The sequence below is a fragment of the Xylocopa sonorina genome, chromosome 11, assembly GCF_050948175.1.
Source record: "Xylocopa sonorina isolate GNS202 chromosome 11, iyXylSono1_principal, whole genome shotgun sequence".
In the NCBI taxonomy this organism is placed as follows: Eukaryota; Metazoa; Arthropoda; class Insecta; order Hymenoptera; family Apidae; genus Xylocopa; species Xylocopa sonorina.
This window is the reverse complement of record NC_135203.1, coordinates 10,241,125-10,266,297: the sequence shown is the minus strand read 5'-3', so window position 1 is coordinate 10,266,297 and position 25,173 is coordinate 10,241,125. Positions and strand designations below refer to the sequence as shown.

Here is a 25,173-nt window from a genome sequence, read left to right as displayed (position 1 = left end):
GGAACCTCCGTTACGGGCTCGAGATCATGCGCAGAAAGGACCGTTCGAAATGATCGCAAGAACGACCTCAAGCCGCGATCGATGATCGTTCTCCTCGCTCGTAACGGTGAAGCTGTGATCGCGTGAATAAGAAGTCTCTTTTACCCCTTCTATTCCTGCTTCGAGCAAAGAATCGTCGCAAGAAAGCCGATAGGGTGTAGTAGAAGTGCAAGAAAAAGTTTCATGTTCTTTCCTCGATGTAAATTGAAAAACTCGCTCGTTTGATTACTCGTTTATTTCTTATGATAATATATGTATACGCGATACAAGTACAAACGAACCATGTTATTGTCCCCGATTAATATTGATCGACGATCAATGTTTAGCACATGTACGATATGCGAGAACCGACAAGATTCTCTTCGCTAATTATCTCATACGAGAAACGCTTCGTCCAGAAAGCAGAATGCACTTGGCAAAAACGTTTTGACCGCCCGTTTTTTTTTAGAATCCTCCTCTAACCTGGTAATAACCGAGCCAAGCCTGATGATGTCACACGTAAGTAGTATCTATAAGCGTATCTTTTAATATGTTTTTTAGTCCAATGGGTACATTCGTTCATCTTCAACGCGCTAAATGTTGATCCTGATCAGCACCGTTAATGACGCCTGCGATCGGGAGAACAATTAATTGACTCTCACAAGCACTTCCTTTCAGGCCCAATTCAACTGTCACGCACACGATTTTAAGCTCGACCCCACGAATCTTCGTTGCTTGCCAAAGAAAGGATCCTTTGGTGATTTTCATGGCTTCCTTGTGGACGCAATCCATAAGTCGTCCTCGCAGGAAGACCACCGGTACAGCTAGGGAGGCGATATAAGTAATGGCTGCTCGTCCGGCACGCTGACGTAAACTGGGTCACCTAATTGAACGGTACCATTCGATCCTCTCAGACCCAAGTGGACTCCCATCACTGGACTCTCGCCAACGACGGGACGAATTACTGGATCCATTATTTGTCTGTAACTGTAACGTAGACAATGGTTCTCTTGATCTAGACTTGAGAGCAGATTAATATACGGGCGAGGATCAGGTACGATTAGGAAATATGGGTAACGAAAAGTTTCATTTCAACGCGAACCTTTTCAGGGTCTTCAGAGGCTCCACCTTTGGATTCTTCACTCCTGTTTCCGGATTGACAGTGGTGAACACGCATCTGGTGCACGGCTTAACGCTCCTGAAGGTAACGTTCCCAATCTTCACCCAACCCCAGCAATCCTCCTCGTATGCAGTGGCGCCTTTTATAACAAAATTTGGTCGAAAGTGTTCCGTGGTCACTGGCTCGTCCAAACGAGTATTCAATTCAGTCACCGAACTCTCGTTTATCAGACAGTAGCTGGTTGAGTCTGGATAAATTCCCTGTTTCAGACAAACGTTACATTGATCTAATAGAATCATGTTTAATGAGTATTTAATTTAGCTGGTTAAATCACGAAACTTACTGTATCGTCAGTAGTTATCAAGAATTGCTTGTGATTTTCTCTCAAGCCTCTCCTGGAGTAATCCCAGGGGTGGTAAACCAGTCTGAATCCGGTATCTTCCTGAAGAAGAAACCGTGACAACCATCTGGCCGGTGCTTCGCCGCAGTCGTAGACGTCCACGGGTTGACCCCAAAGAGCCACGCGGAACCCTTTACCCCGGAGTCGCGACAGATCAATAGTCTCTGACATCATCCCTGGCGCAGACAACGTGAGGATCGCGTCGGAGATGCTGGGTGATACCTTTGAGCACACACAAACCCCACTCGTTGTTTCATCGATAAACGACTGAGAAAATGTAGAGGCGCCGAACTCTCAAGATGAGAGGAGATCTTCTTATCGAAATCTCGAAAGCACCGAACGCGTTTGCGACGAATCAGAGCGGAAACTACTGACTAAGTGAAGGTGCTCGTTGAAAAATGCCGCAGGGGGTGATTTAACTGTTCGCATCTGATTTCGATCGTTTGATCCGCGAGTCTTCGAGCTTATAAAATGCCTCGTTAATCCTGATTAGAAAAGTATCATTCAGTGAAGGGTTAACGTGAACCGGATGAACGTGGGCTCTTATGAGAGGAAACTCGGCTGGATAGAATTTCAGGACCGTGCAAATGACGATATTTTTCGATCCGTGAAGAGGACAGAGGGCAAAAAAAGTGGGCATGATTAACGTGCATCGCTCCACAGCTTTCACGATGACTCTTCTTTTTTTCGCGGTCCCATACGGGATGACCTCCCGCTTCCTGCCTTAACGACGAAACATAACCGGTCTTGTAGAGGACACGCACTGATTAGATTACGTAATTTACGAATTGCCTGATTACGGATTGTATGGCTATCTAATATCACATGTTATCGCAACATGATGTATGGAGGAACTAATTACATCCGCTAGTGTCAAATCATCGCCCCGTAAAGTATGGACGAAGACAATTTTTGGAAAACACCAAAACCAGTAGGTACTTACTATAACGCACAGAATATACGAATATTTAATACATGTAAGGAATTAGCTAGCTGTACAGCAGGACTCTCTGTCAGCTCGGTTCTCACCTGGACCATTTTCGGCCATTGCCTGGCAGTGACGAAGTGCCCGTTCAAGTCGATGACCATCAGAGTCCGGTCCCTCAACCAGCCAGATTTCAGGCCCAGTTTCGTGCACTCCATCATGTTCATTCGGATGGGACCGAGGGATTTCACCGGATACACAACCAGGTCGCTCAACTCGCCGACCTTCCGCCACTGCGAGGGTGGCTGATCCTTTTGCCTCTTGGCCCACCACCACCAGAGGAATACGACCACCGTCCCAGCGCCAACCGCGGCCGCCGACACGTACGTCAGCCGCGTTCTATCTGTTGATAAACGTGTAAAAAATAGCGCATACAATAGCCCGTACCGACCAAAGCCATTTTCAATTTACGTATGAATGTAAAACGTTTATTACGGCTACGGTATTTCATTTAAATTTAATTTTCATTTATCTGGTTTATATTTATTGCCAAAAGGGGGTTTGTTTTCTTGCCTGGAATTTTTCAAACTCTTGATTACGTGTTTCAGGCCGTCAGAGGAAAGTGCGTGCGAACAGCGAGTCGAGCCATTTGCAATGCTAATGTCCACAGAAGCGGACGGTTGCAAAGAGAAGCAGAGGTGAACGAAGACTCTCGACCAAACCCTTATAACCGATCCATATCTTCGCGTGGACCTTTCGTCGCTATCTGAATTCACACTAACCAGAGCGTCGATACCGGACCTCCTTTAAAGTAGAGTCGTCGGGAGTTACCGGTTTGATGATGATAAAAAGCAGCCTCGAACGATGCAAATTGAACATCGATGAGCATGGCGCGATTAACGGTACCGGGATAAACAGAAGTCGGCGTTCTTCTCAGCCGACCGGAAAGAGATGAAATAACCTTATTCACGGATTGCGAAAATTCGAAGTAGCATCGTTTCGTTGGTATGAATTCAGAACGAGACTAACGGAACACCGACAGCAGGCATGCATTAGACAGCTTGCACAATTCGTTCGCGCTAAAATGTCCCGTGTCGTTGATATCGTCGCTGGAAAGTAGGCTAAAGAGGTACTGTGCACTTTCGAAAAACGCGCCGAGTGTCGCACCTTATACGTTTACTTTTTCTATCGTACCTGTACACGTTCTTAATGGCTTCGGAAAGATTTCCAGTGGGACACAAATATTTGCCCCACGTAGGTGGGTTCGATCAATAAACCGAGATAGACCTTACTTTGATCTAGTCTGACTACAAACAGATATTATTACTTATATACGACGAAACACTTTCGTTATATGCACACATATCGTCTCAAAACCAGGTTTAAAAGGCCTTTCAAGTAAACAACATGACTATTACCATTATTATATTTAGATGCAGCTATTGATAACGGAATTGCGTTTCATGCAAAAATGGCAATAACGTACTTATCTTGTTTCGGCTGTAAACCATTGGTGTATGCACCTAAAATAAGACATTCAAATTCCGCCAACATTTGTCCTACGAAAGGAACGCGAGTCCGATTGGTCAGGATGGAAGAGACTCGTTTCATTTAACACGGGAATTTTTAGTTTCTGCGAACGACACATTGGTCGAGAGGTTCGCAGGTAATTAAACGTGCGACAACTTCTTGCCCTGCACAGTATATCTGGCGCAAATGTATGAGGTCTCGTTCGATGCTATCGATTTACCATTTTCGAGTGAGTCGCAAAACGAGGGGAAAACGCACAGGGGAGACAACGGACCTTTCTGCTCGAATCAATACCAAGGGCGTTGCTTTCGCACTATGCTTCCTGCAAGTATCTCTAAACGAGAGATTTAAATTGGGAATCTCAAATGAATTATACGTTCTCCGAGACTCGTATAATCGGATTTACAGACGCGATTTCTTAACGAGTTTACCTATTGAAAACCACAGCAAATGATGATGCACGTGTATAATTAACGTTATATAGTCTTGCAATACCGTGTCTACTGTAATTATGCTGGAAAATTGCGTGAAAACGTGGCGTGAGAAATTTTCCATGCAACTGACCCATGTCCTCCAGTACCGCTTTTTCCTTGGAACCAGTTCACGATCGAGGTCGAAGTACCGAAGGAACAGGCTTCACTATTCTCCAATGCTTAATCTGAACTAACTAGGGACAAATGAATGAACCAGTCTCACCATTCATCGACCAACAACAAATCGTTGCAATGCGATCAATACCGGCAAGAGATTGTAGGGTCCACGCGAATCAAGTTATCAATGCTCGATTAAAGTACATGTGCTTAACGAAATAGTATAAAAGTTACGAGACAATATATATATATATGAATATATATTTACCCAATATCATTGCCAAGATTGCAGAAACCAGACGACCCAAAACCAGACCAAGATTGCAGTAGCACAGACGATGAAGAGCGGAAGAGCAAGTGGAACTGAGACACTTGAAGAAGCGGTCTTGCGTCTGCCGTTCGACGACGGACTGGAACTGATGTAGGCTCCGCGTGCAGAAGACCCCGTCTCTTCCTCACGACGAAGACACCGTTATCTATCCACGCTTACGTTTTGCTACCTCCCTTCTCCATTGTAGTATGCAAACGTTGGTTCATCGCTCGGTACGTATCCACGTGTGAGGAGCCATCAAATTGTACGCAGCTGTGAGACCAGATGAAAACCAATGCGCCAGGGCTCTTCACGGCTACTGGCATGCGCCTACCAAGCCGACCATATGCCATTCCCCGAATTTCCTCAGCAAAACGCGCATATGCCTCGCTCCCGTACGCTTTGGAGCGAAATTCAAACACCATTTTGGAGAACGCCATACACGTAACAAGTGGATGTAATTCCAGTTGATATTGAGGACAGACAGAGTATCGAGAGAGATCTAAAATGATTTTACGATATCGATGTGCAATTTTCCAAGTAGTTTCTTATTATATAGGTCTTTGTATTTACAGTTAATTGCAGTTTTATCCAATTCAAGTAATTAAATCGAGAATCAGAGTGCGGAGTTATGGAATGGAAATACTCTAGTTTCAAACAATACTTAAGAATTTGGGCCTTCATCTTATATCGGCGTATATGATTACTTCGAAAGATACCGGAATTAAAGATTAATTGTCGAATAAATTCGTCTTGTTGTATAGAATACTCTCGTACTTTTCTGCGAGCAAAAGGATATGGAGCGAAGAGGCGAATTCTTTTAAATCGCGCGGCACAGATGGTAAGCATACGTCACGCGCATAGTCGCGACGTTGGTGATGAACTGTCATGTGTTGGAGATAGTCACGGACACTGTCAGTGAATCATAACAAAGTTCTATTTCAATTACTTCGAATCGCTCCTCATGAAGTGACAGTTCGTTAATTAATCACGTCAGTGACAAACACAACATCGAGAGGAAGAAAAATACTGATTTTGAGATTAATATCGAGAAAAGTGCAATATCGTTAACCTGTTCGCGCCACCCCAGTAATTGAGGTAGGTCAAAAAAGTAGCCTAATGTTACCATTATCGTCTTTCGAATTCTATTTATTTCAGAATCACCTCGCTTCTTATTCATTCTGACAACCTAACCTTAGCGTAGACATGATTTCATGAAAGATTCATTGTTTTTCTTAGAGGTTAGAAAGTATGACGTCTTACTTTACGTTATATGCGTTTAATTATTCTCTTCGTTATTTCGTAAACTTGTTGATTGCCCTGCTTTTTCGAGAATTGTAACAATTCCTTTCCTATATTATTTACATGCTGAGACAGCAATTCTTTGCACGAACTTCAATGTTTTCTTTATTATTCAGTATGATAACAGATAATTGTAGTGAAAATAAAATTTTATCACTAGTTGGGTAGATTCGTGTGGGTTCAATAACATTCTTCTCAAGTTAATCATTGTTTCTCGTTTAAATTCAAGTCAATATTTATTTCTCGTTCTAGCATTCATCATGCCAATTTTATATAGCGTGGTGGCTCGAGGGACAATCATACTAGCAAAGCATGCTACCTGCACTGGAAACTTTGATGAGGTGACAGATAACATTCTAACCACGATACCACAACAAAATGATAACCTTACATACTCACAAGGACAGTATCTGTTCCATTATATCTGCGAAGATAATATTATTTACATGTGCATTACAGATGATGTAAGTAATCAGACAATGTAAACCTGTTAGAGAAATATCTGGTGTATAATTCATCGGTAATGGACATTTTTACTTTTCAGGAATTTCAAAGATCCAGAGCATTTTTATATCTTACAGAAATTAAAAGAAGATTCTTGGCTGCATATGGTCAGGAGGCACAAACCGCAGTACCTTATGCGATGAATACAGATTTTGGTAGGACTTTAGCTAGCACGATGGTAAGAAACAGATAGATAAATGTCTTCAAATTTGATTTTGCGACGTTTTTATTACTATGTTCATTTGTTGTTCAGAAACACTACAGCGAGTCCAATCAAGAAATTGATGTGTTAGCTAATGTCCTTGGCGATTTGGATGAATTGAAAGATATAATGAGTAAAAATATTGATAATGTTGCAATGCGTGGAGAACGATTAGAGCTTCTCGTAAACAAGACTGAAAATTTAACTGCCAATGTAAGTATGAGTTCGACCATATCGCTAACGATTTCTTGCAAAAGAAATCACTTATTTCGTGTGTTTTCAGTCAGTTACGTTTAGAAAGACCAGCAGAAATTTGGCGCGTTCATTGTTTTGGAAGAACGTTAAAATCTACGTAATTATTGGCTTCATCCTAATTGTAAGTACCACTATCACATTTCAGGTGCGATCAAATTCAAAGTATTCTGTTCAATATAATTTTCTACATCTCACAGGTTGTGATATACGTTATTGTATCTATATCCTGCGGGGGTCTAGCTTGGCCAAAGTGTGTCGGAAATTAATTTACCTTCCCGGTATTCAGACATGTCCTTCTCTAAATGTCGTGTCTCTAAATTGTGATAAGAATTTGAGTAAGGCCGATAAGGTATCTGAAGCAGACAAAAGAATCCATGGGGCAGATTTCACTTTTTCGTACACTATACGCGCGATGAATTGAGAGATAACGTTCAGTGCAGCGGCTTTAACGAAACGAAAACAATGTAGGAGGATAAGGTATGCCGTTAGGAAATGTATAGACGTAAATGTGTATAACGCTTATATTATTTTTATTATCTTTCCAAAAAATAATATCGATATCCTTCGCATGTCCCAAACAACGGACGTGATTTTAACATCATTCGTATATATAATGTATCATACCTATATACATTCTGTGAAAAAAAAAAAATAAAACGATTGTAGTATGTAAGTTGGTGACTCCTTCGTACGTTTTAATGGCTTTACAGTCTAGTGCAACAAGTGAAGATCACAAACATAGTTCATATTTTTTCCCTCGCGAAAGCGATTCCGTTAAATCGAAAATGCTATCATCGAGCGAGGGTGTTTCATTTGCAATCTAGATGGAGTTGCGACAAAAATTTATCGGATATTCAGTCTCTTCCGAGCCATTAAACGCATTGCATTTTTTCCACGCGGAAGCCTTCGAACGGCGCACCGGGCGCACAGTTTTTCCGCTCCCAACATCGAGCGCATGCTCCGATGCATTTTTCTTTCTCCAATGACCTGTGACTAGGCTGAACAAAACCCTACGCAAACTTAATTCAAATAACTGTTCATTTAATAAAATCATTTTTCTACTGGAAATTATCCGATTTAAAAATTTCCCTCATCTTATTCCATAGGGTAGAAAGAACCAATGAAAAGGATGTACGAGTAAAAGAAATCATTTTCAAATCTTTACAATCATTGTACAGTGTAGATGAATTTTTCAGTAGCCGAAGAAATCACCTAACGACAAATTCCTACTTCCGAAATGAAAAATCCGCATATCACAAGCTCTCCAATCTCCGTTTCTGCTTATAAGAAATATCGACGAGGGTAGATACGCCCCTGGATTAGCTGCAACGACATCGCCGGCGTGGGACGGGTGGCGGCGTCGCGGGCGCTGTGGTCGCGACGCCCGGGCCATCGCAGCAGCCCGGCGGTTCTGGCAGCAGGATGTCGATGGCTCGCGTGGCGCGCCCTTCGGGGGGTGCCGAAGAGTGTCGTCTCGGTGGTTGGTCACGGCGCCACGATTGATCTCGTACGTCGTCCCTGAACCCTCGCTTCGAAAACACATTCGATTGCGAGTACAAGGTCGCATCAACAAGTTCCGGTTGCAGACTAAAATACAATAGAAAACAACCCCCGGGGGCCGCGACTTTGGACACGCGGCAGCTATCGTGAGAAGACGCGTGGTGCATCGCGTGTAACGCGCTGTGATTGCAGCCGATCTCGCGTTGAAACATCGGTACCGAGTACCGAAAGTTTCCCGTTGCTCGCGTTGCTTCGAATCCTCTTCCCGCGGCTGTTACTCCGCCGGCACCGGTGCTCCGTTGCGTGTGAGAGTGGTGTGGGTGGTTTTGTGCGGTTCGACACCGTTTCGCGGCTGACCATGGGACCGCGGAAGTTCCGGATACCGGAGGCTAGCTGACGAGTCGGTTGGCGCGATCGGATGTCCGCGTGGGAGGGTAGGAGGGACTACGAGCCGCTGGATGAAAGTGAAAACGAATCGGACCGCGACACGGGGGGATGAACGGGCAAGGATACGCTGCGTGGAGAACGTCCGATCGTTTGGTACAGAGACCCCGTAAGTGAAACGTGTCTGTACACCTCTGTATTGTTTTTATCCCCGTACAATTTAAACACGACACTTTTCCCACCATTTACAAGCAGAGTTTACTTATAGGTATGGGGTTTCGTATCTCCTCTGCGTCGTACATTGTTATCAGCGTTACGACTTTTCGCATTGTATGCCGTGCACTTATAGAAGAATTATCCGGCAATTAAGTTAATCAGAGATTGAACGATACTGATAATAGTGTATGTTCTGCGTTAATTCGTAATTGAAGTAGAACATGCGTACGTTTCGCTTGATCGCTTATCTTCTTTACAGCTTACGCGCGTAAGCCACGGCAATGGTATATTTGTAGAAAGCATTCGTGCTGGAAGGGGACACAAGTAAAGTGGACGTAGAGAATTTTTAATTCGCGCTTCCGGTAGTAATTCCATCTCGAATTTACATTTTCCATTTCGATGAAATCTCGACCTAATTAAATTCACTCTTGCTCGCTGCTGGCCGTGGTGCGCTTTCCCTCTCCGAGAGAGCGGATAAAGGTCGCCGGAAAGTGGCGAATCGGTTGCGTGCGTCCCTCGCCGGCCGGTTTATCGTGGCACGCGTTAGATAAACCATCGAAATGGGCTATCGACGCGAAAAGCCAATGAACTGCCGTCGGGCATGAACGCGGATGGAAATGCCTGGCCTTTCCCGGAACACGCGATACAACTGACGGAAAATCGTTGCTGCGGATCGCTGGGAAATACATTTACGCTAGAGCCCTATTGCACTGGCTGCCTATAGACTAGCCGTATCGATTCCGAGTGTAGCTTTCTTGAAAATTGTTACACGTAACGCGATCCTCTAATTAGTCATTCGAGCGATAACGATGAACTTCCTCACCTCAAATTTTTCGCATAACTCGCAAAACGATACGCGGTAGAATAATCGAGCGGCAGCCGTGGAAACGCGTCGCAGATCCACCCGACACGATACTCCAACCCCCGTACGATGTGTCGTCGTCCCCACAGGGTGAAAAAAAGATACAGTGGCGTCTTACCCCACGTTGTCTCTCCCACGGCCCATAGTAATGTCGTAACGGGGAGCCGTTTGATGGAGAAATATTCGACACCACGCACGCTGGCCATAAAACGTTCGGGGGATCGAGAAGAGGAGCCCGTTGTGCGGCACGGCGCGGCCCGAGCCTGATCCCGAGCAGGAAGAATGTTCATTAACGTTCAGGGTTACGAGTTCCTGGCGAAGCGGCGTCCGACTGGCCCGCGAGTGGATCGCGCACAAGAAAGACGAATGTTCTCTGAAGGTACGATCTCGCGTTCTCTCACATTTCTCCCTGAAACATTTTACTCGCTCGAAGCTCATCCTGTTCCTCCGTGGCAGACGTCTGCCTCGTAGGGAGATATTCTAGCGGAATTCTCGAAGAAAATTCGATACCCTTAGTTAAAGGGAACGAACGGTAACAGCAGGTACTGAAATTTGTGCTTCGAGCAAGTTTAACAGAGAACTAATTGCTCCGAATACGATACCACCCCGGTACGCAGCGGTCACCGAAGTCTCGGGAGACTCGAGCTCAGACGAAAGGGGAGTACGGTTTCGTGCGCTTGGAACGTGGAGTTAACGTGTCCGGTGCGAAGAGCTTTCCTCGCGAGGTATCTTATTACGGTGTCGGCAAGGAACGTCGCGTTAAGCCGCCTCCTAAGGCTCGCAAAGCGGGTGAACTAAGCTCGCTAAAGTATATACGAGTCGACCGATCTCGAGCAGCGTTGTATGCATATCAGCTCGAACGTAAGCGAACTTAATTAAGCTGCGAAGAGAAAGAAGCTCGTTCGCGTAAACGAGGCATTTTTCCGCGTCGTTCGATCCCGTGGGGAGGCCGCGGGAGCAGCATCTCCTAGTTTTAATTAAAGCCACCCGGTCGGAGCCGCGGCTAAGGCAATTAACTCGAAGACAAACGGGCGGCTCGATTGAATTTCCTAGCTTTCCTAATTAGTTTCGACGTAACCGAATCCAGTGGCGCCTGGCTGCGATCGAGATTTCGAAGGCCGCCCTTCCGAATAACCGAGGATCGATCATCGCGAACTGCCGTTTTACGTTCGCACCTTTCGAACGTTCGGAATGATCGTCGGAGGATGCGCGCGCGTCTAACAACCCCTCGCGGGGAGAACAGGCGTGCGACGAAGAAAAGACGAAGGAAACTCGCGGCAGCGTTGTTTCTGCCCTCGTTGACTCTGAAATAATAGCAGGACGATCCCGTTGTCCCCGAATCGCGCGATCGTTTCCACGCGAAACTAGCACGGACGTCGCACGGGGGAGCGAGGGGTGAAATTTTAATTCGCGCGGACGTTTGATATTCAGAGATCCGGACTCGGCATTCACGGTCTCACGTACGACCACTCGGCGGCTCCTCCTTTTCATCGGGGCATTTTTGTTTCGCGCCGGCGACGGAACGGAACTCTTGTTCTAACGCGTGCTCGTTTCCGCGGAACGAGCGACCGACGGAAGAGGGCGGAGGAGGATAGAACGAGACGACGATCTGTCATTCAAGGACGATTCTTTCAGGCTGCAAACTCGCTGGATTGTATGTGCAGGGCCACCCTCTTTAGAATTCCCCGTCCGTGGAGCAAGAAGCTCGTAAAAGACAAAGGGGGTTGGTAGCACCAGGGGGTGGAGAGAAGGCGAGGCGCAAGAGGGGAGGCACGGAAGGGAGACACAGCAAGGGACACGGAGGAGCGAGAAAGGAGATAAGAAAGATGGGAGAGAGCTCACCGGATCTCAGCCTCCGGCTTCGCCGAGGTAGCTCCGACTCGAGGGACTCCTTTTACATGGACTTCGCTCAGGTATCAACCCGATGACGATACATCGATAATCCTTGATAACAGCCTCCGGGGTAGGGAAATCGGAAAATTTATATTAATAAGCGGGTAGAGGCTTCTTTGCCGGCGGGGAACCTTTTCGTTGCCTTGATCCCTGGTGATTGACTTGTAGCTGGTAAAAAGAAGACGGATAGGATAAAGGAAGCCGGGCACCGGGATGAAAGTTTAACGGGCTTGCTTTTACATCGATACAGAGCGGCTTTGAAAGGGAGTAACGGCAGGCTATAGACTAATAATTGCATGGAGTGTTCAAAGCCGCCCTGTGTAGTTCAACGATACGTACATTTAATCGTGCTACTCTACGTCTAGATGTCTGAAAGCTTCGAGTATATCGAGTAGAATAAATCTGCGTTGATAAATTAACACGGGTATTGCTGTGAAACATAGGGTATCGACTCGGATATCGAGGAGGTGACGCGTCCGGGTGATAACAACTTGGACCCGATGATGGAGAACCACCTAGAGGAGAACGAGAGCGAACTGCCGCCGATCGAAGACATCACCACGATCCCGGAGGAGGCTTCGGAGGAGCTTCGCGAGGAGGAGGAAGCCGCGGCGCTGGAGGCAGCGCTACGAACACCCGAGGGCCCCATAATTAACACGGAAGCGGAGAAACCGAGGCTGCAACCCCCGCCGCAGCTCTCCACGCTCGCCCCGCAAGAGTAAGTACGCCGCTACGGAAATCCTGCGGAACGAAATTGCGCGCGTCTCCTTGCGAGGGCAATTTAATCCGCGCCGCAGAGATCTCTGTTTTAATTGGAATTCCCCGTTTCTTTTTTTCTCCACTTGGCGAGTGGTCGCGAGAGCCCTTCGCCTTGGTGGGCGCGATTTCAGCTGGCCGTAAATAATACGAGCCTGTCCGAAGCTCGAGGGTATTTGCGGTTAAGGATCGACGGCCGTTCGGTTTTGTAAGCCTAGAAGGAAGGCGTCGGAGGGTGGTTCGAGTAAATATTGGCGAGTGGCTTCTAAAAGAAGGTGTCTCGTTTCCTTTATGAGGAGTAGCAATCTCGTGTCGAGAATGGGTTGAAGCCTGAATATATCGGAACGATGTTCTATCGTCGCGTAAATGATGTCTGTGCGACATTCAAACCAGGGGGAGGGCCGTTGAAATGCGTTGCGAAAATGGTTTTCACTGGAGAGATCGCTGCGTGGAAACTGGAAGAAATAACCGGGCAGCGATTAACGCCGTTCTCGACTGCCACACTTCTAGCACCGCCGCGTTTCTTGCCGGCGATACTCCAGAGCCATTAACGGATCCCCCATGCGTCTCGCTCAGACGTATTCTCCGCAGATTGCGCGAGAAACTCGAAGCGAGAAAAAGTAAAAATGGTTGGTTAAGTAGGTAAACAAGGCTTCAGCGTCGGAGCGAACGAAACGCGGGAAAACGGAGGGTAAACGAAAACATTTCCAACAAGTCTGTAGCCTCGCGAGGTGGCGCGTGTTTGCTGGGACTTGCGTGAAAACGGCCACGAGCTCGACGGCCAATGGAAATATTAACGCGATGACGCGGGCACCTCGCGGCAGGAAGTCTGAATTACGTTTTCGACGGTTCGCTCGGTCAAGTGCGGGGGAAATCAACGATTTCTTAAATAGTTCTAATCGTTTCCGGTCCAGATTTACATCTACTTTTACCTCGCAGCGATCAGACTGATGTTTGATGGATTATTTGTAACGTATCGATCGGTCGAAGCAGTATTTTGCAAATTTTTCCAGACTACGTCAATTATTTCCCGCTTTGTCGGCCCATAGGTACGCAACGTCACGATGTAAATTACTCCCGCTCCCCTTAAACGGCCACGATCCTCCTCGTCTCCTCGTTCGAATGACCGCCACTATTCACAGCCATGGGACATTAGTCACTGTCCGCGATTAACGCGTATCCCTCGACTCCCGTGTATCCAGTAGGGAAGCGGTCTGCACCGATTTGTACACCGTCGACGATTGAACTTGATCGTGAAAAATCGTTTCGCGAGCATCTCCACTTTGCTCCATCAATTTCCACTCGTGCCACGAGCGGCTGGATTCGCCGTTCGTGTCGCGAACGTGCACCTAATCGGGAGAGCGATGGGTCGCGTGTACATCCGATCAGCCTAACCGACGACGAGCAAAGTTGTTCACCAGTGCTCGACGGCCCGAAAAGGGGCTAGTTTCTGACGAAACGGAGCGCGAGCCTCTGATCAAAGCGAAACACTGACCTCAATCCGCGAAATTGCCGCTTCTACCGCGTTTAATCCGCCGGTCACCAAGAAACGAGACGTCAAAGGCGTATCGCGGCGATCGACGCGTACATGGATCAGCCGTCGGTGTACACTGATCGCGGTCACGCTTATAATTAATTCGCGCGACCCGCGAACGCGTTGTCACTGTCGAAACCTGAATTGTTTGTCCAGCCGTTTGCTCGTTTCGTGACGCCACGAATCGACAAATTAATCGCCGCACGGACAGCAGTTTCCATCGATCAGCGAGCAGTCGATCCGTGGGCCGCCTCCATTCCGTTCGGAACTCGATTACTTCCGGCGGATATCGAACGTGAATTCGTGAACGCGCGAGAGGCCAACGGCGCCCAAGTTAATATTGACCTGTCGCTTCGTTATGGCCAACGGACGACCTTCGTGCCTCCCCCTCTCTCTTTTCCCTCGACCGGACCTTCTCTTGACCCTATCTCTCCTCTCCTCTCCACTCATCTCCTCTCTTCGCAACCCTGGTTACATCTCGTCGAACTCGTTGCTCTCTCTCTCTTTCTCGCCGCTCCCGCTGCTACCAATTTTCTCCTCCTTTCCCGTTTCACCGGAACACCGGGTGAACCGTCCTCTCCTTCGATCCGGACGAGAGCAGGGAGACTGGCCTATTCCCTCGATTTACATGCAGATTTGATCAGGGTACACGCGCACTCGACGCTCGAGTCCTTTAAACCAAACTCATCCGGAGTAGGAGAGAAGAGTAAGAGACTATCCTCCTTACCTCCCTCTTTAACTCTGTCCTAAGTAACCAAGTGATGCGAAAATTTCGAAATTCGAGCCATACCACAGAGGAGACCCGTTCGCTTTTCGTTTCCATACGACCATCCTTCTTTCATCTCGAACAACCCGTCGCGTGCGTCGAGGCAACCCCTTCGGCCAATCGCACCATGCGACTCCCATGGCGTAAAACCGTGCTACGGGTCGATCCTTCCGCGAGCGTTACGCCATTGCGAATCTCATTCGGATAACGAGCTCGCTATCAAACGGCTACGTATCCAGAGACGATGGACAGAGCCGGCGAGTGGGACGAGGATAGATGTAGAAGAGGTAGACAGACTGAGAGAGAAAGAGTGAGAGGAGAACCAGAAAGAGATAGAGGCAGCGAGATTAGCCGAGAGTGAGAGCCATGCGAGAGACACGCGAGAGTGGCAGGGCCTCAGTTTGCGATGTGGGGTCCGAGAGTGCCGGTGACACGAGCCGCTGGGTCGTGACTGCGCTGCGATCCGCTGCGGTGTGCGAAAGCACCAACCTTCCTTCAACAGAGACGGCCGAGGAAACCGGCAGCCAAGGTCACGGGTATGCTCATCAAGGAGACGTCCCTCAGGTACTATGATTTCATCCTGTCGAGACCACGGATCGATCAGCTTCCTTCTCTCTCTCTCTCTCTCTCTCGCTCGCTGTTTCTCTTTCCTCGTCTCTCTCTCTCGCTCCAGACGACCGGTCGGGAATCCTAAAATCGCACACGAACACGGACACGCGTCCGTCTACGATTTCCGATGGCACGACGCCGACGACGAGCAGGAGCTTCGTTCTCGTGTGCTTCGCGTGCTTTTCCTACGGGGGTTGCGATCGACCGCGTTGGAACGCTTCGAAACGTCCTGCACGGAACTCATTCCTGGGACGGGACCTGGAATTTTGGTCTGTTCGAGTGCCGATCGATGCAGGCGGGCGATTGTTTCGCGAGACTCAGCTGCACGAGGTTGATACATTTCCAGCCGGGAGTAACGTTAAAAGAATAAATCGGTGCATTTAACCCTCGAGCGTCGAGGAGAAGGTAGATAACGAAAATGAGAGAGGAGAGTGACGCGAAAAATTTGCGAACACCGAGCGGACGCTGTATCGAGCCGAGCCAAGGCTCAACCCTCCGAGGTGGAACGTCAAAAGCATAATCCCCGACCCGGAGAGTCCGCATTAATCGAGGAAACGAAAACGCGAGCCCCCGCTGGCTGCTCGCGGAAACAGCCACGAGGAAGAATGGGGAAGGTGGTGAGGAACGTTTAGCAGGTATTTACGCGGCGGAAGTTTGACGGAGAAACGATTTAAAGGAGGCATTTCTCGAGGCGCATCTCTCTGGGTGTACGTAAGAAGAGAACGAATGGAGGAAAGAAAATACGGAATAGATTCCTGAGGGATATCCCGAAGGGGTGACGGAGTAGCGGAGCCACCGAAACAAGGGTGAGCCAGGCCCAGAGTCCTTGAGCCACGGATACACTCGTGCCACAATGAGGGAACGGCACTCAGCCACTGAATCAACCCCTCAGTGCCCTCTTGCTCCCCTCCACGGGCTCTCACTCGTCCGGCAACACTCTCTCGCGCTCTTCTGCTTCTCCAACACTACGTGATTATTTCAAAAAGCTCCAAGACGCGAGACATCCCCTCTTCCCCGCTTCCTCTATCTCGTCCACGCTCGACCACCCTTTCTTTATCCTCCTCTCTCTTTCTCTTTCTTTCTCCTTCTCTCTCTTTCTCTCGTTCCTCTTTCACAGTGCGTAGAACAGCGCGCACACACTCAGGGTAGCTACCCCTGTCCTATCACTTGTGTGAAAAGGACGAAACTTATCCACGTCCCTCTCACTGCCTACTTTCGACCTCGTAGGGGTAGGTCGCTTTACGAGGAGCCTCGTTTACCTTCTTAAACGCGCGGAACAACGTCCTCCCGGTTTTAGATATATTTAGGGAACGGTTGAACGAGGTCTCGCGGATGGACGTCTTTGGACAGCTATGGAATTGTTAAATAATTCTGAGATGTCAGAAGTTCCACGAACGATGTCGCAGACGAGAATACCTTCGAAATTTTGGATACGAAAATAGCGGTTGACCCGCTTTCGTGATTGACGAACGGAATAATTTAATTACTTTACTTCTGTCGATCGTACCGCTCCGAACTGAGATTTATTTTTAATCCCGTTCCGATTTCTATAAACGTCGATGTTAATTTAATATCGTTCGTACGAATACGTTCACCCGAATTCCCTGCACGTTTCGATCCTTCCAGACCCATCCTTCGCGCTTCCGCCCAATTTTCATAACTCCTGCCTCGACGTCTCGAAGATTCTTTCTCACGTCTGGTGCAGGGTGACCGACCAGCGGGGTGGTTGGCGATGGATTCGTCTCGCGATAAATTGAAATTTCGCTGAAAATACGCCGACGCAATATCGCGGCGGTGCAAATAATTTACGTTCCTTTTCCCGTCCTACCGCGGCGCGGAAGTTGTCGTTGCGAATTCCATGGTAACGCGGGGTGGCGTTCCTCCGGGTCTCCGCGGTGCGAGGGTGGACGCGGGAGCGGATCTCGAAGCCCGGCACGTGTGTGAGAAACGGGTTCGACCGTGTTTCGCCGGGCACCGGATCGGAGGAGGAGCTCTATCATTAGATAAACGGTCACCGGTTCGAAAGTCGTCGCAGTAATGATGCTCGCGAGACCGTGCATGCTCTATAGTAGGTCTCTTCCTGCAGCCAGTGTCAATGTGACGTGTATCAACCGTTACGGCATCGCGTTGACCTTAAATTAGACGCACGAGAGACCGTTCACCGGTGAACGGAGCACCCTTTTCAATTCCTCGAAACGTTCGGTTGCCAGGCCGCTATTCCGTTGCGTTTCGGCTCGACGGAGGCACGATATGCCTCGACATCGATCCCTCTTTGAACAGCCGACACGTTAATTGTCCTCGTTTCCTCCTTTTCCCCGGATTTTTGTTTTAAATAATAAGGGAACACAAGCTTCAGCTGGGAAGCTGTAGGGTGCGATAGATGGGAAACGATCGAGCAAACGCAAAAGGTCACGCCCTTTTTAATTACCGACGCCTGCAATGCGTGAAAAAAAAAAAAAAGAAGGCAACCACGCAAACTAGAGTGTCGCAACTCGTCGGCTCGCGTTTTCATTAAGCGAATCGCGAGGTGAAAACGGGTCGGAAAATATATTTCCCCCCCGCGAGCCGCTTAATTACTCCTTCCCGTATTCGCGCGACCGCCTTTGAACCCCTCGACGATACTCGTCGACGTCGTGTCGCGGTCGAATCACGGGTCGAACGAACTGTCTCCACCGACGTTCGCGCGTCGGAGGTTTGTCTCAGACACGCAGCTGCGTCCTTCCGACAGGAATCCGTTGACTTTCACAGTCGACGAGGTTTAACGAGTCTCGATTAGCGGGTAGGTAACGACAGCCAGTTTGACGGTGGCGAAGTTCGAGCCACGCGGGAGGATCGGGGCACGCCGCGATCTGCTGGCAAACGCTGGGGAAACTCGTTTAAGCGAATTACGGGGACAGGGCGCGGCGACGCGAGCCCTCTCGGAAACGATAAGCTTCGGCGCCGAACGCTTTCGGGATAGATTACTCCAGACTCGGGTGGATCCGCGTGGAACGGATGAAAATTGGTACGGGGACTGGAAAATGGAGATTGGGAAGAGGAAGAACGAGCCAACGTGATTCGCGTAAGCGTACCACTCGCGCGACGGATTGATTAGAGATGTTTCATTCGAACGATCGCCTCGCGCGCCGTCAGATCGACGGTTCGTATACGTACTTCTTGGAACGATACTTAACTCGATGCCAAGCGCGTAATCACGACGAGTTAAAGCACCCTTGACGATAAAAAGACATCGCGGAGACTATCGGAGACGGTATCATTGACGATAACTGCACGGTGGCTAAAGAGGGAGACGCGGGCTCGTAATTATCCGTCTGGTAATTGAGCCGTCGATACCGATGAATCGATCGGCTAAGAACTGGATAGAAATAATGAGGAAACACGGGTTCTGTTTAGCTGGCCAGGATTGCCGGCTGCGCTGCCGTCACCGGCTTCACCGTCCGCGGTAATCGTTTCACCGGAAACGCTGTCTAGACACAGCAGCAGCTCACCCTCCCGCGCTCACCGGCCACCCCAGTTCGCCCTGGCCCTGCAATGCTCCTCGCAGCCGATTTCCGCGGTCTGCTATCCAGCACCGGCGTTCCTCGAGGTTGCGGAGGACCGGATGTGGAAGAAGCTCGGATGGTGAGTACCTTCTGCAGATTGCTCCTCTTTATTTCTTCTCTATCCATCGTACGTGTACGTATATATTTTGTAACGCGAATAATGAGAGAAGGGTGTAAGTTTTTCAGCCAAGACGTTCCATTTAATTTCCACGCGGGCACGAATTACGCCGCATGAATCGGCCAATAAACGCGTGCACTTGGAAGCCGCATTGTGCCCTGCCGCGACCAGATGGGCAAACTTGACGCGCGTGGCTAACTGCGAACCGGGTCATATTCGCGATTCAACGCTCGAGCGTCCCATTAACGGGCACCCACTGATCAGCTGAAAGATTTTATCTCGACTGATTTCTATTCCGGACGGATTAACGCGAAGGGGGAGAATATATGCCGGTCGCCACGGAAATTTCACGTGATCCTCCGGGTTATCCTGACCGACGTCTGTACCGCAATTACCGGTACTTTATGAATCAAACACGCACTCACACGCGTACAGGGCCGAGCACACGATTACCCGTAATTGAGCCAATTCTTACGGGGGTGGATGGATTCGCAGCCAATGGTATCACCACTCTAGCTTCCCGACGCTTCGTTCCTGGACCGTCTCGTTTCTTTGTCCATCAGTTGGACGATCGTTCCATCTACATGTTCGCCAATTGAAAATATTTCGATTGAACAAAATGTAGCTCGCGACTCTGATTTGCGAACGATATCGAAAGATGATCATTTATGCTGGTAATCGCGGTGAGACGCTCGAAGTCTTGGTATGCGATGGCGACACAACAGGTAGGACAGGAAATAGTCCAATTTCCCTGACGGAGAAAATCGAACGCGAATCGTCTCTCGGATGAACATCGAACACTCTCGTTCAAGCACAATTTCCGTTTGTTGCGCAGCGACGCCCTGGCGACGACTTTTAGCGCTCTGTACGGAAAGCTGCTGGTCGTCATGGGAATCGCCTTTCCCATGGCGGAAGTGATATCCACCTACATACCGCCGTCGTTCTACGAAGGGTTCTACCTTTACCTCTACTTTGGGAGCATGATCTTTCTGGTCTACACGTACGCAACGTTGATCCGGGATGGCAAGCCCAAGTCAAGTGAGTCGATCGCTATGAATTCTTTATTCCACCCTCTCAATTGATACCCCCACGGATCTGACCGCGACAGTAGAATTACGACAAGACTGATCAGGCCGCAAACTGTACAGCTATTCATTGAAACGCGATGTACGTAATTATCTTTGCTCCTGCGTTAAAGAGTCGAAGTATCACATCGCGAGGCGATGTCTAACTTGACGCGACGTACAGCGATCTTAGCTCGCGTTTAAATCGTATTAATCTTAACCGGTCGATTACCATATAATTTGCATGAGAAGAGAAACGAAAGGACGTGTGCGACCTGGACTCGTCGCGATCGTCGAGCGGTGCCGGCGGCGACAGCGACGCGGCGGACACCACGTGCCCGCACGTGACCACCGTCAGACCGGCTCAACACTATGGCAGCTTTTACCTACGCATGGGCGCAGTGGCGTTCGGGATCGGCTCGATGATCTACTCTGGCCTCGAGTTCGGACAGTACTTCGAGCTGGAGAGGAACACCAAGTGCCACAACATCATGTTAGCCCTGACGCCAGCCACCAGGATGGCGTTCATCTTCATACAAATGTACTTTATATTTCTGAACAACGAGGTGAGTATTTCGGGTGCTCCTCCCAGCGAATCGTGTGAGACGCGGTTCGATTGTTTCGAAAAAAAAAAGGTGAAAAGGACGATCGACTGAAAATCACCGAGGGGGTGGTACGGTTGCTGCTTAGTAGGTGAGGGGGGCTAAAAATATCGGCGGCATCGATGCTGCAGAATGCTGCGCGCGGCTCGTAATGAAAGAGCGAGAGCGTCGATGCAAAACGAGAACCTCGGCTAGAAAGGTTAATGAAACGGAAGGGTGAACAACCCTGAAACTAATACTGGAACACGAGTCGTCCGGTCGCCTACCCTGGCCGGCTTTGCTCTTTCCTTTGCCTCGCGACAGATGAATATCTCTCGGCCGTGCTCGACCGCTTTTGATTAAAACACTCCGTCGAGGCTCCTCGATCGGGGATTTCGAACCGTTCTGCGCTAGAAAGGTCTTTTAAATACGATTATACCTCTGCCTCTCCGCGACCTCATTGAACGAGGAGGAGAGGTAGAGATTCGTTGAAACAATCATCGGATCATTCTGCTCGAACGCCTGATCGATCGTCGCGATTCCTCAGTTACGTTTCGAGAATCCTCACCGCCTTCGAAATCGACCAAGGCACACGAATTCTCGTTCCTGGCAGCCGCGAGAAACGTTAATCTCTGCTCTCTTCGACAGCAAATGAAAGTTTATCGCCATCGAGTGGTCGCGCGTTTCGGACTGATGCACATGATCGGCACGAATCTGTCGGTCTGGCTGAACGTTCTTGTACAGGAAACGAAGCACGAGATACTGACGTTCTACAATCCGGAGAACAACTCGCTGAGGATCTCTCACAGATTAGGTAAGAGTCGTACACGCGAGAGATCGAACGCGATCGAACGGAGATTGAAGTTGAAATGATGTTAAGGTTCGAAAGTCAATCTTAATCTCGGTGGGAACAATCACTACCACCACGGGGAACACCTGAGGCTCCCGCGGGGTCTGAAAGGACCGCATCACATGTACGAGTGTCGCCGGACGAACATAATGGGGTCGTTGGTCCAGGACGCCAGCCCGTTTCTTTTCCCGTGCACCATCGAGTACAGCTTGATCTGCGCGGCCATTTTGTACGTAATGTGGAAGAACATATCGAAGGCGGCGTTCTCGCAGCCTAAAACGCCGCCTGGATCCCGTCATCACACGCACGCTTACAGGTAAATATCGTTTACAAATATCTACCTACTCGTATTCTCTCCTCTGATACCTAAAAATTCTAACTGACTCTTAAATTCCACAGGCGATCGCCTCACCACTACAGCGTGGACTGTGCACGCGCTCACAAAGGCCTGTTCGTTGGCATCCTGATCCTAGTACTAACGATCATCTCCTTGATCCTGTTCTTCGTCCTAATATCTCGTCCCGAGCTGGTCAGCTTCGCTGTCACCGAGGTGAACGTCTGCGAGTTAACGCTGTACGGGATGTCGACGTTGGCCACGCTGATAGGGATGTTCCAGATGCGAAAGCTCCGCTACGACGGCAACAGGAACCTGGAACTGGACAATATTCTTCTGGTCGCTGCTCAAACAGGGATGTTCATTTATTCCACGTTCACGATCATTGGTGCCCAGTTCACGTTAGCCAAGCACACGGTGCTAGTCTTAGTGACGGCGTTAGCGAGCGTCGTGCAGACCACGTTCCAGACGATCTTTATATTGGACGCGTCGAGGCGATCGGTTGCTACCGCGAAGCAGATCAGGAGGAAGCCAGGCAGAGAGATCGTCACGTTCCTTTTGGTGACGAATCTGGCGATGTGGGCGATCAACACCCTGGAGAAGTCGCGGGCGGAGTCGCATCCGGTGCAGTTGCACTTCTACGGGCTCTGGGCCTGGACGATCATCACGCACGTGTCGATGCCTCTGGCGATCTTCTACAGGTTCCACAGCACGGTCTGTCTGTGCGAGGTCTGGAAACGGGCGTACAAGGTGAAACCCACCTACATGTGACGCAAGGGGTCCCGTGAGGTCGTCTACAAGACCGCGGCTCCTCAACGACCGAAAACCCTGCCGGCCAGGCTGGACGTCATCATCGAGAACGATCCGATTTACTTCATGTAATCGCGTACGCGTTCGCCAGGCAGTCGAGCGTGTCCCGCAGTTCTTTGCCGCGTCTCCAAAATGGCTGCGATCGACGCGAATGCTGCGCAGGGTGGGAACGTTGATCGAGGGTGCGTTCCAAGGCGTTACGCGATGTTTTAACTTGATTAAACGCGTTTCGACGTACGATAACGAGCGAACGAACTCGACGAACTTTATGACGAGCTTCTCATCGAATCGTTCTCGCGCTGGATAGCCCCCCTCGTGCGATGTACATAACGCGATTCGTCCGTGACGAGATACAGAAACGGACTGCGATAGAATCCTCGAAATTTTCCAGATTTTTTAATAGTAATCGGTTCGAGGGAAACAGCGGCAACAGGAGGCACAATAAACGACGCACAATTTTTATCGTGGTTAGATGTAGACGATTAGAGTCGGTTAGAATCGTCGAAGCCGTTCCTTCGATTTCGACTCGGGAACAATGAGATTTCTGTTCGATACGTAAGCGATAAGACGATTTTCTACTGATCAAAATGTAGTATGGGAGAAAGAGTGTGAGAGAGAGTGCGAGGGGGAAGAGTGCTCTTCCCTTCTCTTGGTCGTGAACGTCGTGAACGTAAGACTGAGATCTAAGCGAATTTAGAACGACGATAGACGAGCGATTCCGTTTTTAACGCGAGCCGACCCGTGTCCCTCGTCGACAGGGTGTACACCTCCGATCGATCTGCCCTTCGATGTTACTCGATTACTCTCACGAACATCCGTCTTCCACGTAGTACAAAACCGCAAACTTAACGTAGCGTCTCTCGCGTCCAAGTAGATAATTCGAGGATGAAAACGAAGAAAACGAAGAATGCGTCCGTCACGATAATCGCAGAGTACGTCTGTTTCTCTCGATTTCGCGTGGAAACGTCTCGCGATCGATCGACTGTTCGCGTTTCGGGGAAAACGAACCTCCACGAGTGCAGGACATGCAACCACCCAACGATTATCATAGACCAATCCACTCGAATCGAATGGGAGTTACACACCTTCGAGGACTTCTCGCATGGCGTTCCACGTTGCTCGCGAATCTAAATTCGACGTGTCAGCTGAAAATCGAAAAGCGGAGTGACGATCGAAGGGGGAACAGAGTACCACAGCGAATCATATCATTAAGCCTTAATCCGTCGAGTGTGCTGTCCAAAACTTCGTTTAATTAGATGGAAGAATAAATAGATACAGTCGCGCGAGCGCTACTTTAAAAGAAGAAGTCGAGGAGACCTGCTCAAGCGTGTTTCGTACATTTTCCGATCTAAAGGAGAATGAGTCTAAGACGATCTGACGAGAGAGCGTAGAACGAATCTAATCGATCGGTGTGCAATAACTACTGTCCCGTGAGAATGCGAGGCGAACGACTGTTTTCCAATGTTCCGTGTGTATGGGTGCGTGTGTGTGTGTGTTCTTTGGGAACAAACCGACGAAAAACGGGCGAACGAAGGATAAGAGAGAAATGGCAGGGCGTCAGAAACGTAAAACGTTCGGTTTTAGGAAGATTTTTTCTACGTAGTTAATCGCGTGTTTCGTGGTGTAGGCGCTTTTCCTCTTCGTCGATAACGATCACGATTCAGCGACACCGAAGTCTCAACGGTGCACGGTTGATCCGGTTGATTCTTTTGTAATATGTAAATTCGTCTGCGAGGCGGCTGTAAATACGGAGTTTAAGAAAAGGGGAAAAGTGGCAAGAAGGACGACGATAGGCGAAGCGGAAAGATAAGAATTGAATCCTCTCGATGTTTAGAGCTAGTTGTGTCGACATGTTTCTTCCTATATTATATATAATATATATACACATATATATAAATATAAATATATTTATTATTGCGTTGTTCTATTATAATATTTATTGTATTATCAGATATAGGATTTACGCGCGACACGTTACGTTTATTGATCGGTGGCTCGTGTCGAGATCCATTCCGCCATGCTCGTTTCTCTTCGTCTCTTCTTCTCTTTATCGTTATCTGTCCCGTGCGTCACTCGCTCTAACCTCTCGAATCGCTTCGAACGGGGTGGGAGGGGTGGGCAGAAAAAAATATAAGGAACCTTCAATTTCCGTTCAATTTCCTCGCGCGACCCTCGCGTCAGCGCTGCGTTCGGCCGCG

At 48.7% G+C, this 25,173-nt stretch overlaps 3 protein-coding genes across 5 annotated transcripts; 2 read left to right on the top strand and 1 right to left on the bottom strand.

Annotated features, from left to right (window-relative positions):
- Nucleotides 1-259: 259 nt before the first annotated feature.
- LOC143428832 (mitochondrial amidoxime reducing component 2) lies at nucleotides 260-4,895 on the bottom strand. Of its 2 annotated transcripts, none has more exons than XM_076903984.1 (5): nucleotides 4,852-4,895; nucleotides 2,568-2,866; nucleotides 1,482-1,760; nucleotides 1,121-1,398; nucleotides 260-1,005 (listed from the first exon to the last, which is right to left on the bottom strand). In XM_076903984.1, exons 1-5 carry the CDS (start codon nucleotides 4,859-4,861, stop codon nucleotides 843-845), a joined length of 1,029 nt encoding a protein of 342 aa, XP_076760099.1. In that variant the 5' UTR covers nucleotides 4,862-4,895; the 3' UTR covers nucleotides 260-842. The 2 variants fall into 2 exon arrangements, with proteins under 2 accessions (XP_076760099.1, XP_076760098.1); XM_076903983.1 differs by lacking the exon at nucleotides 4,852-4,895 and adding an exon at nucleotides 4,558-4,578.
- An 867-nt stretch (nucleotides 4,896-5,762) lies between these two features.
- Vamp7 (vesicle-associated membrane protein 7) lies at nucleotides 5,763-8,245 on the top strand. Its single transcript, XM_076904637.1, has 6 exons — nucleotides 5,763-5,991; nucleotides 6,448-6,659; nucleotides 6,740-6,877; nucleotides 6,953-7,114; nucleotides 7,185-7,277; nucleotides 7,354-8,245. Exons 2-6 carry the CDS (start codon nucleotides 6,456-6,458, stop codon nucleotides 7,420-7,422), a joined length of 666 nt encoding a protein of 221 aa, XP_076760752.1. The 5' UTR covers nucleotides 5,763-5,991; nucleotides 6,448-6,455; the 3' UTR covers nucleotides 7,423-8,245.
- Nucleotides 8,246-10,199: 1,954 nt separating this feature from the next.
- LOC143428995 (proton channel OtopLc) lies at nucleotides 10,200-24,892 on the top strand. 2 transcript variants are annotated; one of them, XM_076904334.1, is made up of 9 exons: nucleotides 10,200-10,497; nucleotides 11,783-12,031; nucleotides 12,455-12,729; nucleotides 19,070-19,297; nucleotides 20,172-20,374; nucleotides 20,653-20,966; nucleotides 21,630-21,795; nucleotides 21,862-22,147; nucleotides 22,231-24,892. In XM_076904334.1, exons 2-9 carry the CDS (start codon nucleotides 11,945-11,947, stop codon nucleotides 22,934-22,936), a joined length of 2,265 nt encoding a protein of 754 aa, XP_076760449.1. In that variant the 5' UTR covers nucleotides 10,200-10,497; nucleotides 11,783-11,944; the 3' UTR covers nucleotides 22,937-24,892. The 2 variants fall into 2 exon arrangements, with proteins under 2 accessions (XP_076760449.1, XP_076760450.1); XM_076904335.1 differs by lacking the exons at nucleotides 10,200-10,497; nucleotides 11,783-12,031; nucleotides 12,455-12,729 and adding an exon at nucleotides 15,444-15,631.
- The last annotated feature ends 281 nt before the right edge of the window (nucleotides 24,893-25,173 follow it).

What these genes read in the sequence shown, in the direction of transcription:
- Vamp7 (XM_076904637.1), top strand. Translation starts at nt 6,456, where the DNA reads ATGCCAATTTTATATAGCGTGGTGGCTCGAGGGACAATCATACTAGCA. An exon ending in ACATGTGCATTACAGATGAT is followed by an intron (nt 6,660 to 6,739) that starts GTAAGTAATCAG and finishes TTTACTTTTCAG; the next exon opens with GAATTTCAAAGATCCAGAGC. An exon ending in TTATTGGCTTCATCCTAATT is followed by an intron (nt 7,278 to 7,353) that starts GTAAGTACCACT and finishes TACATCTCACAG; the next exon opens with GTTGTGATATACGTTATTGT.
- LOC143428832 (XM_076903984.1), bottom strand. An exon ending in AATGGCCGAAAATGGTCCAG is followed by an intron (nt 1,761 to 2,567) that starts GTGAGAACCGAG and finishes GTGTGCTCAAAG; the next exon opens with GTATCACCCAGCATCTCCGA. An exon ending in TGATAACTACTGACGATACA is followed by an intron (nt 1,399 to 1,481) that starts GTAAGTTTCGTG and finishes TGTCTGAAACAG; the next exon opens with GGAATTTATCCAGACTCAAC.
- LOC143428995 (XM_076904334.1), top strand. Translation starts at nt 11,945, where the DNA reads ATGGGAGAGAGCTCACCGGATCTCAGCCTCCGGCTTCGCCGAGGTAGC. An exon ending in TCCACGCTCGCCCCGCAAGA is followed by an intron (nt 12,730 to 19,069) that starts GTAAGTACGCCG and finishes GGTTCTGTTTAG; the next exon opens with CTGGCCAGGATTGCCGGCTG. An exon ending in CATCACACGCACGCTTACAG is followed by an intron (nt 22,148 to 22,230) that starts GTAAATATCGTT and finishes TAAATTCCACAG; the next exon opens with GCGATCGCCTCACCACTACA.